Below are 16,003 nucleotides of genomic sequence, written 5' to 3' on the forward strand. Positions count from 1 at the left end.
CAGCTACTCAAATCGAGGACAAATTCACAAATTAATGAAACTCTATTTATCTTAAACAAAACCTGAAAATACTCATTGCATGAAACTGGTTTGAGTTGATCCTCAAACCACTTGTCTACTACATCAAACAACTCAACTTCTAACTACTGTGAGTAATAATTATTACTCAGCTCCTATACCTTAAAATAGTGAATAATTCCATACGTTTACACTAAATGGAGACTACTTTCCTCAAACTTGGAGAATCTACTCTGGGAATTCTTTCGCCAATCAATTCCTTTGCACGGTGGGATGCATCCCGGAATCTCCGAGGACAATGTCGATTTCAAGAAACGCGAGCTCGCGAATCTCCCAAAATTGTGGATGAATTCTGCTTCAAGGTCGAGAGGAATCGGTGCTGTGCCTTACCAGAGGTGGACGAGGAACAGGGGTGGGAGGAGGCCCTCGCTGACGAAGGTGCTGCACCGGAGGGAGGATGATCTGCTGTGGGAGGCGTAGGTGGTGAGTTTGTCGAGTTTCCACGGATCTCGCCTGCCTCCTTCAGCACCTGGTATATGGCGTCCATGTCTGCCCACACGTTATAGAGAGACAGCAATGCAAAAGCACACGAGAGACATCACAGGATGTTCTTTCTTGTCGTTTCATACTCTTTTTCTTTTCACTTTGTTTTTTGTTTACTTTGCTCAGGTTGTTCTTTACACCCCTCGCTCAAAGCACCGGTCCTTTGAACAATAACTGTCTTTAATTATTCGGTTCTTCGTCGCTTGTTTGTGCTTGTCTTCCTTTTGTTCGGATGGGCAGGCAGTGATATAATGAAAGGGAAGAAACGCGTTCCTTGTTAGCGTGACGAGAAAAGAAGAAGACGCGTTCGAGTTGCAGTAACTCGATATACCTTCTTTGTTCGGCAAAACGTACGCTCGATATTGATTTCTCAACCTGTCTCGCGTTTCGTTTCGGTTTACGCGATCGGGATAAAGTATCCGAGCGATTTTAGTACCGGGCGTCTTACTTCTGCAACTCGAAGAAGTTTCAGCGACGCGCGCGTGTTAAAGTTAGTACGCGGGAACTCGACGTTGATTTACCTAAATTGGCGCCTTTCTTCTCTAAGGAAACGGTGAATGAAGAATAGCGAAGATCGTTAACTTAAAGACACTTGCTGCTCGAAGGACCGATACTTTTCGTCCGGAGTCCAACTTCGCGTTCGAAGTCACCGAAATCGTAAAAATAAAAATCTAAACGTTTCACGGTAACAAAATTCGCGTTGGAAGGATCGAGAGCATATAATATATAATATATAATAAACTGTTTACCTGGAACCTTTCGATTCTTGTTTAAAATTATTCGAGAAATCAAAAATTCTCTCCCACGTACAATAAAGACCCAGTATGGAAAATGTTTTAAAAATAGACTTCGTTTCAGAGTAATCAAATCATCGATTATCGCGACGTTTATTCGTAAAAGAACGATTTCTCTGCATCGGTGACTCCGAACGTAGAACAATTATGACACCGTGACGCGTTATTGCGTCGAAAGAGACCTGTCCCTTTTCAGCAGCCTCTGCCCTTTTCGTTTTCGTGCCAGGCGACGGAGGGACGCGAGAAGAGAGAGCTGAGGGTCCGATAGGACGAACGATCCGATTACTTTCTCGTGGATTGATTCGTTAATTGCGATGGACTTGTGATGCATTGTGATCTCGGTTTTCTCGTGCCTTATCGAGCGACTATCGATTACGTGATTGGGGAAGCCGACCGTGCGTCGACGTGAAAGAAATGGGGGGGGGCACAACTTCGTGCAAAGTTGATCCTCCAGAGACGCTTGTTACCGTTTGTTTGATTCACGGATCGATCGATGCTCCCGACGCGACCAAATCGTCGTTTTGATTTTTTTTGTTTCGAAAATTTCGTCTCGTTTCGCGAATTACATCTTTCTCTAACTTTGGCGAACGAACGTGTATTCTTGAAAACATCGATTTGGAGCGCGAGACCGTCGATCGTCCTCGACAACGAGAGTGAGAGAGAAAAAGAAGAAGTATCTCGCGTCACGGCGAGGCAAGAAAACCAGAAACCCTTTTCGAAACCTCGTTCCAAAACTGGTTTGTACTTACTGTGCTCCGCGGCTGGCGTGTCGTCGACCGTCGCCTGCGTCTTCTGTCGACGTAGAAGAGGAATGCCGCCGCTCTTCTTCGGCGCCAAGCTCGGGCACATCGCCGGCTGCACCAGGTGGATGCAGTCCGTGTGCGCGTTCGCCTTGCACCCGCGACACCTGACACCCTGGCGACTGTGACCGCGCAACACCTGACCGCAGGCATCGCAAGGGGTGATTTTTCGGTAGGTGTACTCGCGCCAAGTGTGACCACCCTCGGATTCGAGACTTTTTCTGCAAAAAGATCGCTTCGATATTAATATTAAACGCGTCTTTTACCCGGAATTTTGACAGTCGGCGTCTTCTGCACGGTTTGGAGGAGGTTTCTTATACGTTTGAACAGGTTTGACCAAGTTTGAACAAGCCTTTATATTTCAAAGAAACGGTGGTTGAGAGATGCATTGCATTTTAGGAAAATTTTAGCGATCACTTTTCAAAATTACGCTTTAAGAATAGTGTCACGTTAAGAGTCGAGGCATTTTTCTGCAAAAGATCGCTTCTACCCGGAATTTCGACAATCGGCATCTTCTGCACCGTTTCGAGGAGGTTTCTTATACGTTTGAGCATGTTTGACCAAGTTTGAACAAGCTTTTATATTTCAAAGAAACGGTGATTGAAAGATGCATAGCTTTTGAGGAAAATGTTAGCGATCACTCTTCAAAATTACGCTTTAAAAATGGTGTCACGTTAAAATCGATAATTTAACAAGTTAATTATGCGTACAGAAGCAAGAAACATTACCTGGACATGGCGACGACGGTGGAAACAGCATGGTACATCGCCTGCTTTCCTCTGTGTTAGTCAAGCATCGACAAAACAACACACGGTTATTTCTAAATAACTTTTCATTAACACGTTCCAACTTCATTGTCATCGCGTTATTGTAAAACAAGAAAATAGGAGAAAGTGTACTTGGAGAGAAGCGTTTGCTTTATGGAATAAACTGGAGCTTTAATGAATTCTAGAGAATACACTGACTTGTCGGTCGACGGTGGTGTTGTCGGCGAACTCGTCTTTAAACTCTTGAACGCTTTCAACCATTTGTGCTTGGTACTTCCGGTCGAGCCATTCGACATCTTCCGGCCGCTTACCCCATCCGGTTGACCGGCTTCTCCACCACCAAACAATTCTTTCTGAAAATCGAAGCGAATCTCGTGTGAACGGTCTGTTCTGGCAGAGCGGGGAACAATTATTTTCATTAAATCTGGAATAATTTCGAAATCTCGCGGACAATATTGAATTTTAACAATATTAAACTCCGGAATTTCATATTTTTATGATGCTGCATCTACGTTATCCTTTCTTTTATGTATAATATTTAAACTGGACAAAAAGAATAAAGTTTGATGCTGAAAATTTCAAGACCCTTCTGAATAGTATTTTGAAATAAATTTTCAGTTCTTTTGTTCTTTATTTTTACTATTCCACGTTAAAATATCGATCTGAAATTAAATTCTTTCTACGTAGAAGAATTTATATCAGACGAGAAGCCTTAATGTTAATTTCAAGATGGTTTCTTAACGAATAGTTTCGCTTTAGAAGCGAAATTTTAATCTATGATTGAGTTTTTTTGTTTATATTGCATACAATTTAAATTGAACATTCGATGTTTGCTTAAAAGTGTTTCTGGTTCAGAGCATGCAGCGTATTCAGTCTCGGTCTAGCGACATCGTCGGTTCTGACCGAGAAATGCAATGGAAATCAACCGCGTTTCTGCTCGACTTGCTTGGCGGGTCGTGCACGATCAAGCGGTAAATAGATATCCAATGGAAGAGGAAGCCAGAACAATTTTACGTGCGACGATGGTACCAATATTAATTGGATTCAATTACGAATATCAGATCTCGTGTACAACTGTTTACACTAATGTTTTAGTAAACATTACTTTAGTAAAAATATTAGCCTTAGAAAAGTAAAAAGAGGAGGATCTGAGAATAGTTTTTTTCTATCGCGAGTTTTCTTTCATACGTTGAATAAACATTTTTCATTTAGGTGTAACAGTACCATTTTGACAAACATTTTCTAACGAGGAAACATCACCATAGACCATTGCTTGATCTAAACGTTATTCTTTCTACAAACAATTGGTTGGAAACAATTGTTCGAGATTCTAATAATTAAAGGATAACTGCTCCCTTACAGTTAAATCGTAGCTCGATCATCGATTTTTAAAGTATTCCGATAACCAGACGTTTTCGTTAGTTATCCAACCTAAGCTGTAATGAATAGTATTGCTCGAATCGAGGCTGTTATTGATTCCGAACAGGGCACTGTGCATCATGCCATTGTATCGAGGATTGGATATACTATAGAGACTTCATTCATAAAAAGGCCGAAGGTGCATCGACCATGTCAAACAGTATTCAATATTATCGAATAACGTAGTATCGAGTAAAGAAACAAACGTTTCGTGCCACGACAACTACAAATTTACGTTTAAAATAGATATTGACGATGAAACTAAAAATAGGGAACTGTAATTATTGAATCTGAATTAAGGACAGAAAAATTGCGTCTACAATTTCGATTATAATAACAGACTCATTGATCTATAGAGCAGATGGAGGACGGAATGGTCGGGAGCAACGAATGAGAAGGGTGAAAGTGCATTAACCGTATGATATTTCAAGAATCGTTGTTTCAAAATGGCTCAGGATATTCCAGTCTACGCGAACTGCCAAGGGGTTCGCAATTTCAGGCGTTCGAAACTTTCGGGTTATCGAAACCACCAAGAATTTCCAAACTTCTCAAACTCGTAACGACTGTCGAGATTTTCAAGAATTTATCAACGTTCAAATATTTACGAAAACTAAATTTCTTTTGCAGGGTCTGGAAAATCGTGTTTCGTGTTCGGTAAAATGTATTCTACATTATAAAATTTATAGAATTTCTATTTCCTCGATCACCATTATTTGCAAAACTCCTTAGAAGTTGATACCGATCGAAACGAATTCTCGTGCATTAGAATATTTTTGAACGAAGTAACGTAATAGATTTAGATTCACTCCTCCATAAAACAGAAATTAAAGCCAGAAGAATCGACGTCCACCGCGAGAGGCGTTTTTAATTAACCCACGCGAAGTAGAAAAATAGAAATAGAAATAATCGAATTCGAGAAACGTGATTCCCGGCTCGATCGACGCCAGGCAACGCGACCGAGCGTAGCAACGGATCCGAGAAGAGTCCATTTTCCGGTGGCTGGGCGAAAAGCAGCCAGCAACGTTTTCCAGTTGGACACGTGCGCCACGAAACATGTCACCCACGTGTCGACGAACCACATACAACGCACTGCGGCAGCAATCGAAAGCCAAGTCACGTGACTAACCTCCCCATAATAGCAAACAATCGAGCCCGAAGAACAACCAAGTCACACGTTCTGGCCTAAACTATCCGACGAAACGATAGCCTCTCGTAATCATGATTCCAGAGAAACGAAAACATTCCAACACCAGCACGATCCCCACCTCTGAGCACAGCTCCTACGGATGTCCTGGTCGCAGGACCACCAGGAGTCACCATAGCCAGCTGCATAGCAACAAACACTGCGTCCCTCGAACGAACGACGCCAAACATATCCTAGCCACAGTCGTCGATCGCGATTCGATAAACGTTCGACGCGTTTCTGGTTCGATGGACAGGACGATCCTTCGACAGGGACAACGTAGGAGGGTCTTCCAGGTGTTCAAGGGGAATACTAACTACTCGTGTGCGCAACGATGTCCAACCCATGTCTGCGAGGACCTCAGCGGCTGCTCCTGCTACCCTGACCTAGGAAGGCGGACTCGACTCGAGGCCAGGAATGGATTTTCAGACTCTCGTGTTGGACGGTGACCCAGTTGTGAGGGCGCATGTCGCGCGATTGCGCGCCGTATTTATTCGTCGGTGGCTGGATACCCGTTTCTGTGTTTACGCCGCGCGATGGGTCTCGTTCTTTGATATTGTCGCGCTCCCAGCGTTTTCCACAGAAGGGATCTGTCCAAACGAATTTTTTCTATCCCCCCGCGCGGGAAAACTGACACACCGGTCGAGCAAAACGATCTTTCAATGCTGCACGTTCGAAGGAGACACCGTAGAGAACAATTAAATATCACTGTAGCATAATAGAAGAGGCTAAGGAATATATTGTTTGAAGTTAAGATAGTTCTGAACACTTTGGATCAGTTGCGATAGTATGGAATACTTTTTTTTTGTACACATGTTTCACTTGCTTGCAGAACCTTAAATATGAATTTATAGGAAATTTTATGCTGGTAACAGTCAAATTTTAAGTATAACAACGGTTTAGGTAATGTTTACTTTTTTTACTGAGGTCCTCATTTTCGTACTATGGAATGCTACATGTTCTTTAAGTTTTTAGAAATATTATTCGACAATCGTTGCGAAAATTTGACCATATTTGAAGAAATAATCGAGCTAATACGAAGCTGATGGACTTACCTTATTATGTATAATATTAGGTAAATGATCACCTTGTAAAAACTCGAACTGCCATATTTTCTTCAATATTCTTTTACGAATACTTGTTGCTTTGGAATTCGTGCATGTGCACGCTAGTTGCAACAAATAACAATCGTAATCGATTGCAATCATCGCCAATAGATGGCAAAATCACGATTCTTTAATATTGCGGTGTTACAAATTAGGAACGTATTCCATATTAAGGCAATTGACCCTACTTATTAACACTAGAACTATAAACAATTATAGTATATTTGTTTGTTCATTCTCTTATAGGAATCTACAATAAATTTTCAGAAATCCAGTGCAGTAAATTTTTACAAGTTTGATTAGAAATTACTGATCATTTTGACTCTTTTGGTAGTTCTAGTGTTAAATATTAAAGGGACCTTCTATCGATTGGTATTGATATATCAGCACCGCTCTTTATAAGTTTAAATTATTAGGAATATCAATTTTGAACGCCTCGACTTTATCACTGGCCGTGAAACACCACGAGAAGAGCCACAGCAATAAAACGCTCTTTCTTTAACAACCCTTCTTTGGAACTTCCGTCCGAACGCACCCATTAACCGCTTCCGTAACCTTCTTTCTACCCTCGAGCTCATTACCTCCCTTCTCTCGTCGCCAAGTCCACAACTATCCCTCCTCGAGGACCATCTGGCCAATCACGAACGCCCAAAAATCGACGCGAGAAGGCTAGAACAGAATTTTATATCGTCGATCCGTCTCCTCCAACCGTATTCAAAACATTACAACTTTGTATCACACATCACTGTATTTTTGAACTATAAAAATATTAACTAGAAAAACAACGACTATGACCCTTTCTCTGGTGTGCAATTTTACCTCGAGTAAATTGTCTCGCGCTGTTTATGATTTTGATCAACTATCTATCTATCTTGATGCTCGCGATTGATCGTTGCAGTTGAATTAACTGGAGCAGTTTCAAATATGTTTTTTCTATTTCCCCGGTCTGTTTTCGAGGGTCAGTGTCTGCGACCTCCGACACCTTCTATTCGCCATTCTATTTCTACGACACAGTCGAGGACGGGTCGACCTCCGACGCGAAGGAAATTGCCACGACGGATCCAAACAGGCAATTATCGATACCCGGACAGCTTGTTCCGTAGATACTCGTATCAAGTGGCTGTCGACAGGTCCATTAGGACGCGTCTTGTTGAAAATTTCAGCAGGACTTGTCCCTAATATCGACCCATTCCTGAAAGCACGCCGATTAAACGAGCTTGCTTCAATCTCTAACCTGCATCTCTACTCGACGCTAAGGGGCTTCAGGATGGCTTTGGTACTCCCTAGATCGAACACGTTTATGCTTGTTCCGCGGCACTGAACGCTACGACACGGGCGTCCCGACGTTCAACGTCTTTTCACGAGTATTTATTAATTTTTTCTCATCCTCCGATAATTCGAGTCGATGGGTATTTTTGTTGAGTTCGCTACGCGCCAGAAGGGTGCAACGGGTTAATAAATATCAGCAAACGAGCCTTCAGAATTAACGGTAATAATAAATAAGGATTTTGGACGCACTAAGGCTCATCGTTCGAAGATTAAATTATTACGATTCGAATTGGTTTATGGAAAGAAACGTTTCGGAATACAATTCTATAAAATGTTTGGATATAATAATAAAGATTTTATGAAACAGGTAAAGTAGCGTAAAAATTTAGATTTGAACCAAAATGGACGCACCAAGAGTCACAGTTCGAAAATTAAATTATTGCGATTACGAATTAATTTAAGGAAATAAACGTTTCACAACACGATTCTATAAAATACTTGAATATACATAATGCTAAATAAAGATTTTACGAAATTTTACGCACGTAAATTAGCGTAAAAATTTAGATTTGGGCCAAAGTGAACGCTCCAAGGCTCACCATTTAAAGAAAGAAACGATTTAGTCAATGAAATTCAATAAAATATTTGGATATAATAATAAATAAAAATTTGGACCAAAATGGACGCGTCAAGGCCGTTCACCAGTTCGAAAATTAAATTGTTTCGATTCGAATTAATTTAAAGAAACGTTTCAGAACACGATTCTATGCAAATGTTTGGATGTCAGGAGTCTCTGAAGGATAGAGATTTCTAATTTTCCGAATTTTCGAGCGTGACGAGGCCCCGTCAGCGATTCCTAAATGTCCGATTGGGCGTCAGCGGTGTACAGTGCAAGGTATTTAGGGCTCTTGGCATGCGGCTGGAAGGATTAGGACACGTCGTATTCAGGAATTTTGCAAATGCTTGAGCGGAACGTTCGAATGAGGCCAATCGTTCTCAATGGCACCGGTGCATTCGATGCGCAAGCACATGCACATACTCGAAAGTCGTATGCAAATCAATATTATTGAATTCCGCGGTGCACGTTTAACGTGGCGCGTTACGCGGTCTGTCTCGAGTGAAAAATACGCGCCGAATCTATTTCACGTTGCATTTTATCTTTGTCTTGAGCTTCCCTTTACCCCCCCCCCCCCCCAGCGACTCTAAACGGCCACGCTTCTCCCTGCACCGATTCGTTTCTCATCAATTCTTAATTTCTCCATATTTACACCGAAGTCACAATTACACTCTTCTACTCTTAACTCTTGAAGGGTTAAAAATCGAACAACCAACTCTAACACCGCCGTTAGAAAACAATAAAAGTCTATCCAGAGAAACGATTCGTTAAATTTTTAGAACAAACTAAACGATTCTCGATCACGACTGCGTTCACTTCCAGCTTCCGGTTCGAAAGTCGATCACTCCCCCGAGTCGAGGAAATCGTCGATGTACTCACTGAATCGATGGTCCCGTTATGGTCTCCGGAGCTTCTGTCTCGCTACTCGTTTTCCTTCTTCCAGAGACAACGGCTCCCCTGGACCGTCGAAATCCAATCAACGCGACCGCCTCCTAGCCGCGACGCGGAACGGTCGTTCGACGTCGTGGAACGAAAGAACGAAAGTGGCCGTCGACTGCTTCGAAATTGCGCCCGCACGTGCAAGGTGCATTGTACTTGTTCGCTGTACGTACGTGGAAGGGAACAATGGTAGGCTCATGCTAATTTTAATCGGCTGAGCCGCGCGCTGCCCCTCGACTGCTCGAGTGCCACGAAAGCGACCAGCTTCTTTTCTTTCCACTCGATCGGCAGTTTCTTTTGTTGCCTCGCGGTTTTAGAGTTGTTCGATTGGCCACGACGCCGTGGCCGGGGACACGGAGCCTGGTTACAGGCGACATTAGTGTCACGGATTGCCCTCTTTGTCGTTCTCGGCCACTCGAGCCCCTGGTCGATCGTTCGATCGGCATGGCCAATGGTTCTCGCAGTCGTACACGATCGTACCTTGACTTACATTTAATAAAAACGACTTTTTCTCAAATTACAGGTCGCAAACCCTTCGATGGGCCTGAGTGTAGATTAAACTTTGTTATTTTATAGCAAACAATCTCGTCTTCATCTTAAATTGTTCGAAACAGAAGGTTGCCTTTCAGGTCATCGTCACGTTTCAATTTAGATATCTTTCACAGGTTTCTCGATGTTGTTTCCTTTACGAAATTCGTCACAAAGCAGTTTTGGTTCTGATGATTGACGTTCGATGCCTTGGGCACAAATTTAAGATCCAATCTACTCGACTAATGTCTGTTGTTGTCCATCTTCGATATCCTTTTTTAACAAAATTGTCGACTCAAGGCACTTTTGGTTCTAATGATTGACGTTCAATGCCTTGGACGCAAAGATATTTAAAACCTAACGAAGCTCAACGTCCTCGATAAAAGCAGACGTAAACTGTATGTTCTCACAATGGCTGCTGTAGCTAATGGTCAACGAATAAGTCTGCTGTATTTTATATATTCGAATATTACAGTCTGTAAAGGTAAGTTAACCGAGTTAACCATGTCTCCATCCAGGGTTAGGGTTATGGTTAGAGTCTTTGGTTGCAAACAGGGGCAGTAGTTCTCGTCCCTAGACACGTCTCGCGTCAGTTATCATCCAGACAACTTAAATAAGGTCCCAGTTTGCCGTCAATCCTTATCATCGGTTCCACAGTATATTTCTTTCGAACAATATGAAATGTCATTTGATAGTTGATTCATCTTCATCTTCGTCAAAGTTATCGAAATACCAAAATATATCAATAAACAACAAAGATCTATAATATACAGTCGTTATATCTTTGCGAAACGTTTTTACATTCAGACACTATTCTTTTCAGCCTGACACAATTAACCAGGATTTATGCAAACGATCCAATCTTGTATTCGCAAGAGAAGCTTACAAATTCCAAAGAATACGATCGAATACAAAAATTCGGACCTCCTGGTAGTCGTAAAAATATCGAAGATGGCGTGTTAACTTTGTCAGAGGCTCGGGGGGAACAAATTGTCCGGCGTCGGTGGCAGCTACGAGTAATGTCCCTAGCGTGTAAAAGCCCATCCGAAAGTTTCGGGCGCCCGTAACGTTGAAAAACTTGCCACTTTCTCGCAGCGTTTCTTCCTGTCTCGAAAACCGCGACACGGCTCGTCGAAACTTTTTTCATTCGTCGCGGCGAAGTTGTCGCGTTTCGCGTGGGAAAGAAAAAGTCGTCGGGCGACTTTCGAATTGGATCCGCAAAGAACGATCGTCGTTTTCCAGCTCCTATCGCGTTCAATTTTTCTTAAAGTCGATCCCGGAATTTTTTAATCTTCGCCTCGCACCGATCCTTTTCTTACATTTCTATTTACACGATTTTAATTTTATCTCGAATTATTAATATTAGTAAATTTTTCAGCGTTTCACGCTCGTTAGGTCGGATATGGCGTTGGACCGATTTCTTTCTTTTTTTTTCTTGGACGTTTCGACCTATAAAAGTTTGTCTCCCGGCGTATTTTTCGATCCCAGAATTTTTTAATGTTCGCCTCGCATCGATCCTTTTCTTACATTTCTATTTACACGATTTTAATTTTATCTCGAATTATTAATATTAGTAAATTTTTCAGCGTTTCACGCTCGCTAGGTCGAAATTGCGTTGGACGGATTTCTTTTTTTTTTCTTGGACGTTTCGACCTACAAAAGTTTGCCTCCCGGCGTATTTGTCGATCGGTAACAAAAAATACCTGTGCTTGCACGGCTGCCAAGTAAAGCTGCGCCTCTCCGAGCTCGAAACGCTTCATAGAGATGTCTTCTTGCAGTTCGGCCACTTTAGTGTAAAGATTGCTTTCGGCGCTCCTGCAATTAAAAAAGAGAAACCATTTAACGATTCGAGCTTCTCGCAATTAAAACGAGAACGGTCGAGTGTTTTCCTAGACGATGAAGATGGACGAAATTGCGCGAGTGAAAACGTCGTTCTTTGTAACGTGTTTACCTTCCCCACTCCCCCTGGACGGATTAAATTACCAGAAAAGAGATATTAAATTTTCCACGAAACTATCCTATGATTGCACCGAGGGAATTATTTTTGTTCGATACGCAATCTCGCTTATAGAGTGGTTATAGATCGATCGATCGCTCAGGGTCGCGCGGGAACTTGCATACTATGATACAGGACGATTTTAAAAACTGGGACAAACTGTAAAAAACCTCTGAGAAATTTCAATATTTTTTATTTGAAAATTAGAGTCGAAAGATAGTTGATTCCACGAGTCGAGGGATAGATGATCGATGATTGTAACTACATACTTGCGTTGCATGCGCATCAGAGCATCCAGAGCATCGTGGAGACGTGAAATCTCCTGGTTGAGACTGTCGTGTTCCCGTCGAAGATCCTCCATCAGAGGCAACGTGCTAGTCGTTGTCGGGGCCAACTCGTCCCTCAAGGAGGGTATTTGATTTATTCTTTCCATGGGTATCTGTTCCGGAGGGCCCGGTGCGACGAACAGGCGTCTAAATGGCTTCTTCGATGGAGTCTGGGTCGCTGACAAACTCCGTGCCAGAACCTGAACACGGAATCTCCGTTTTGACAAATTGCTTTCGGAGGCGAGGAGCCACGAATCGATAACTAACAAAGCAACTAAGACACGCGACGTGTTTTTTCCATAGACTCCAACTTCACTTTTGTCGAAAGCTCGTGGCCATCAATCATAGATATTTCTTTCATCCCCCAACGCCTTCATAGAGATCTGAGTGAAATTACTTAAACTTTCCTTTACTTTATTTGTTGATTTATTCGCGGCATTAAAATGCAGTTGTGACTATCCTGTACAAAAGTTTAGTCATATTATCTGGCAATGCCCACAATTTGATATTGGCAGAAATGAAATGATTTCTAACCTACGTTCATTAAACTTTTTCCCCCCTTACACGATCAACAGTTTTCTTTTTTAAGCAAGTATCTCCTCGCTAATGGTTATTTTCAAATTTATACAGAAGCATTGTGTATATATTTAATCAGCTGCTGTTTTCTTGTAATGTATAATTTTTTATCGATAAGTGTGTACAGATCATCTAAATGTAGGTATATATCCCAATTATATTGCGCATTTATATGCGTTGCTAATAATCTTGTAGAGGGTTACACATTCAATCAAAAAAAAAAAAAAGAAATACCCATTAGTGAAGAAAGGGACAAGTATAAAAGATAGTTACATAATAAAGGAAAACAGAACTACAAAATTGAATGTTATGAAGGAGATGCGAAATAAAGAACGTTTGAATGATAGAACTGAATGGTTGAAAACATCATACACATACGATTATAAGGGTTGTAAAAGCCATAAAGTGTTCGAGCGTGTTCTATAAATGACGTAATATCCTAGAAGGAACATTTTTAATCATTTCAATGATATTCGGACACGAAAGTAAATCATTAACTACTCTGTTAACAAAGAGACGATTTTAAGAGAGAGATTTTACACGATCTACTTTTATTTTCAAAAAATCTAAAGATTCAACAGTGAGTTGAGTATCAAGGTGGACGATTTCTGTAAAAATACGTACTTGTAGGTCATTCAACGGCATAACGACTTGAGCCTCTTTGGCGACAGCCTGATAGCGCTTCGCTTGTTCCCCGGCTCGCTCCGCGGCGGCCTCTGAAATCCCAGCGACGCATTTGCAAGCCAAACCGCACAGCTCCTCGTAGACTTCCGTTATTTCTCCGAGCAGACTGGGCAGACATTGGGACTGGTAGCGTTCCGTGATGGCATTGGTGGCCCTCAATTGAAGAACGTACGCGTTGTGCGCCTCGAAGTAGAGGCGTTTCAGCTCCTGCTCGCCTCCGCCGTCGATCGTTAACAAAGCTGCGTAAGCGCGCTTGTAATCCGCTCGTGCACGCTGCAGCTTCTCCTCGGACTTCAACACGACTTGCTCGTATGCCTCGCGATGACCGAACACCTGAGAAAAGGACCGATTTTTTAAGAAAAATATTGGAAATATGCAAAAAGCCGTCGCTTATTGACAAAAACTTTGAGAAAACTCCTTTCGAAGTTAATCAGTATTTAATCAACAAGAAATTGCAGTTGTTTAAATTTAAAAAGAAATTGATTTTCGAAATAATTTTTTTAAAACGATTTGAAATGTTTTAATTTCGCCGAAACATTTGTCCACATTCCTGAATTTTTTTTCTCGAAACTGCGTAGGATCTCGGGGCTATGTCTATCGACCAAATATGATTGTAATTGACCCCCCTAGCTAAAAATAATTTTTTCAGATCGATTTGAAATTTTTTTTTTTCGCCGAAAAATTTAGGCAGCTACCCCCTGTCGATTTTTCTTAAAAATTCCTTTTTCATTTTTAGTAATTTTGTTTGACACCCTACAGAAAAGTTGTATAATACTTTTTTGTAGGTGCCCATGAGCGCTACTTCAGAAAAAAGTTTCATTGAAATATATTCACAATTGTAGGAGTTATGGCTGTTTGAAAATTGGACCATTTTTATGGGGTTTTTCTCATTTTGCGAGGTCAGGGACCAATTTTTCGAATATTTTTGCGATTTGTACATATTCTTCACTAAAATACGCGTCGTTTGCCTTTTTAAACATTAAAATCGGCCAATCCGTTCAGAAGTTATGACGTTTTAAAGATTCGCATGAAATTTCAGGGAAGCATTTCTGGCCTCACATTAGATTTTTGTTAAGGAATTTTTTTCTCGAAACTGCGTAGGATCTCGGGGGTATGTCTATTCACTAAAAATGATTGCAATCGACCCCTGCATTCGAAAATAATTTTTTTAGAACGATTTGAAAAATTTTTTTTTTCACCGAAAAATTTCAGCACCTACCCGTATTTTTTTGTCGAAAGTGGGTAGGATTTCGGGGGTATGTCTATTGACCAAAAATGATTGTAATTGAGCCCCGCAACCAAACATAATTTTTTCAAAATGATTTGAAATCTTTTAATTTAATTTTTTAATAACTTTTTAAAGAAGCGTCAATCAAGAAATAGATATTCTTGATTTTCGTCTTATTTTGGCCTCTAGAATCTCCTATTAAAATTTTTCCCAGGGGTAGCCGAACATCCTGTATAAGCAGAGAAGTCGCAATTAACATGGTTAACATCTAAGAAACATCATCTCGACTAGCGTTTGCTGAAGATTGACGAAAGAAGTTCGGCGTTTTACCTTCCTGGACTGGAGCTTCCGGTGAAAGCTGGCTTCCAGAGTGGGTCTGGAGAGCTGTTGCTGAAGAACCGCGGCCAGATCCAGGTGTGCCACCGCGTCTGCTTCGACCTGTCGCAGCAAACTCTCCCAAACGCGACGCATACCGCCGCTGTCGATCCTGGTATCTCCGGATCTGCCTCGAAACTCGTCGATGAGTCGTCGTACGTTCGCGGAATGGCTCTCCATCGCCGCGCCCAGTTCCTGCGCGAACTCCGACACTATTTGCAAAAAGAACGTACGCGTTATTCGCGTGCATCGTTATCTCTTTCAACCTCTAAATAGGATCGACGTACGCCCACGATTATTTAAACTGCTGCAACCTCGTCGAAACTGGCACGATAATGGGCGGCCATTCGAAAGGCAAACACTCTTCAATTTTCTCGAATGCCTTTTCAGACGCGAATAAAAGCGAAAAATAAAAATAGCTTCCTTCGACAATACCGGGTAAAAAAACTTCAAACTGCTCCCAAATTTTCAAAACATTTTTTTTCCTACCGAAACCTCTCGGATGAAAGTTGTGAAAAGGCATTTAAAGAAATTGCTTGTGTATTTAAACTTCGTTTATCGCTTACTTTACTTCGAGCCATTGTTTTAGAAAGTATCTGTCGCTTGGAAAGAGAGCTGGTTTAATTATTTATATTTATTGGTAACTACCTCGATGTTTGATTCGTGTTTTGTCGTTCGTCAGATTTGTTTGTGAAAATCGTCAACGACCGGCTTCTCCACATTTCCGTCGGACAATGGGGGACCATTTATCGCATCGACCGACACCGCGTCCAGCGTAATTGTTTATTGATACAAGAGCTGTCGTTTGTTTCCCGCGCGTTGAAATATTTGAAGAG

General features: G+C 41.6%; 1 protein-coding gene across 4 annotated transcripts in view; it reads right to left on the minus strand.

The window, feature by feature from the left end:
* Positions 1-16,003, minus strand: part of Stacl (SH3 and cysteine-rich domain-containing protein) — a 73,414-nt gene that overhangs the window by 8,138 nt on the left and 49,273 nt on the right. For 2 of the 4 annotated variants that reach the window (XM_076776224.1, XM_076776225.1), the window contains exons 3-10: positions 15,123-15,379; positions 13,505-13,897; positions 12,248-12,504; positions 11,686-11,797; positions 3,121-3,275; positions 2,884-2,934; positions 2,105-2,376; positions 409-567 (exon numbers count right to left, since the gene is read on the minus strand). In XM_076776224.1, the coding sequence (XP_076632339.1) occupies positions 409-567; positions 2,105-2,376; positions 2,884-2,934; positions 3,121-3,275; positions 11,686-11,797; positions 12,248-12,504; positions 13,505-13,897; positions 15,123-15,379 (1,656 nt within the window). The remainder of the gene's footprint in view (positions 1-408; positions 568-2,104; positions 2,377-2,883; positions 2,935-3,120; positions 3,276-11,685; positions 11,798-12,247; positions 12,505-13,504; positions 13,898-15,122; positions 15,380-16,003) is intronic. The other 2 variants (XM_076776226.1, XM_076776227.1) reach the window with 2 other exon arrangements.

The sequence above is a fragment of the Colletes latitarsis genome, chromosome 10, assembly GCF_051014445.1.
Source record: "Colletes latitarsis isolate SP2378_abdomen chromosome 10, iyColLati1, whole genome shotgun sequence".
In the NCBI taxonomy this organism is placed as follows: Eukaryota; Metazoa; Arthropoda; class Insecta; order Hymenoptera; family Colletidae; genus Colletes; species Colletes latitarsis.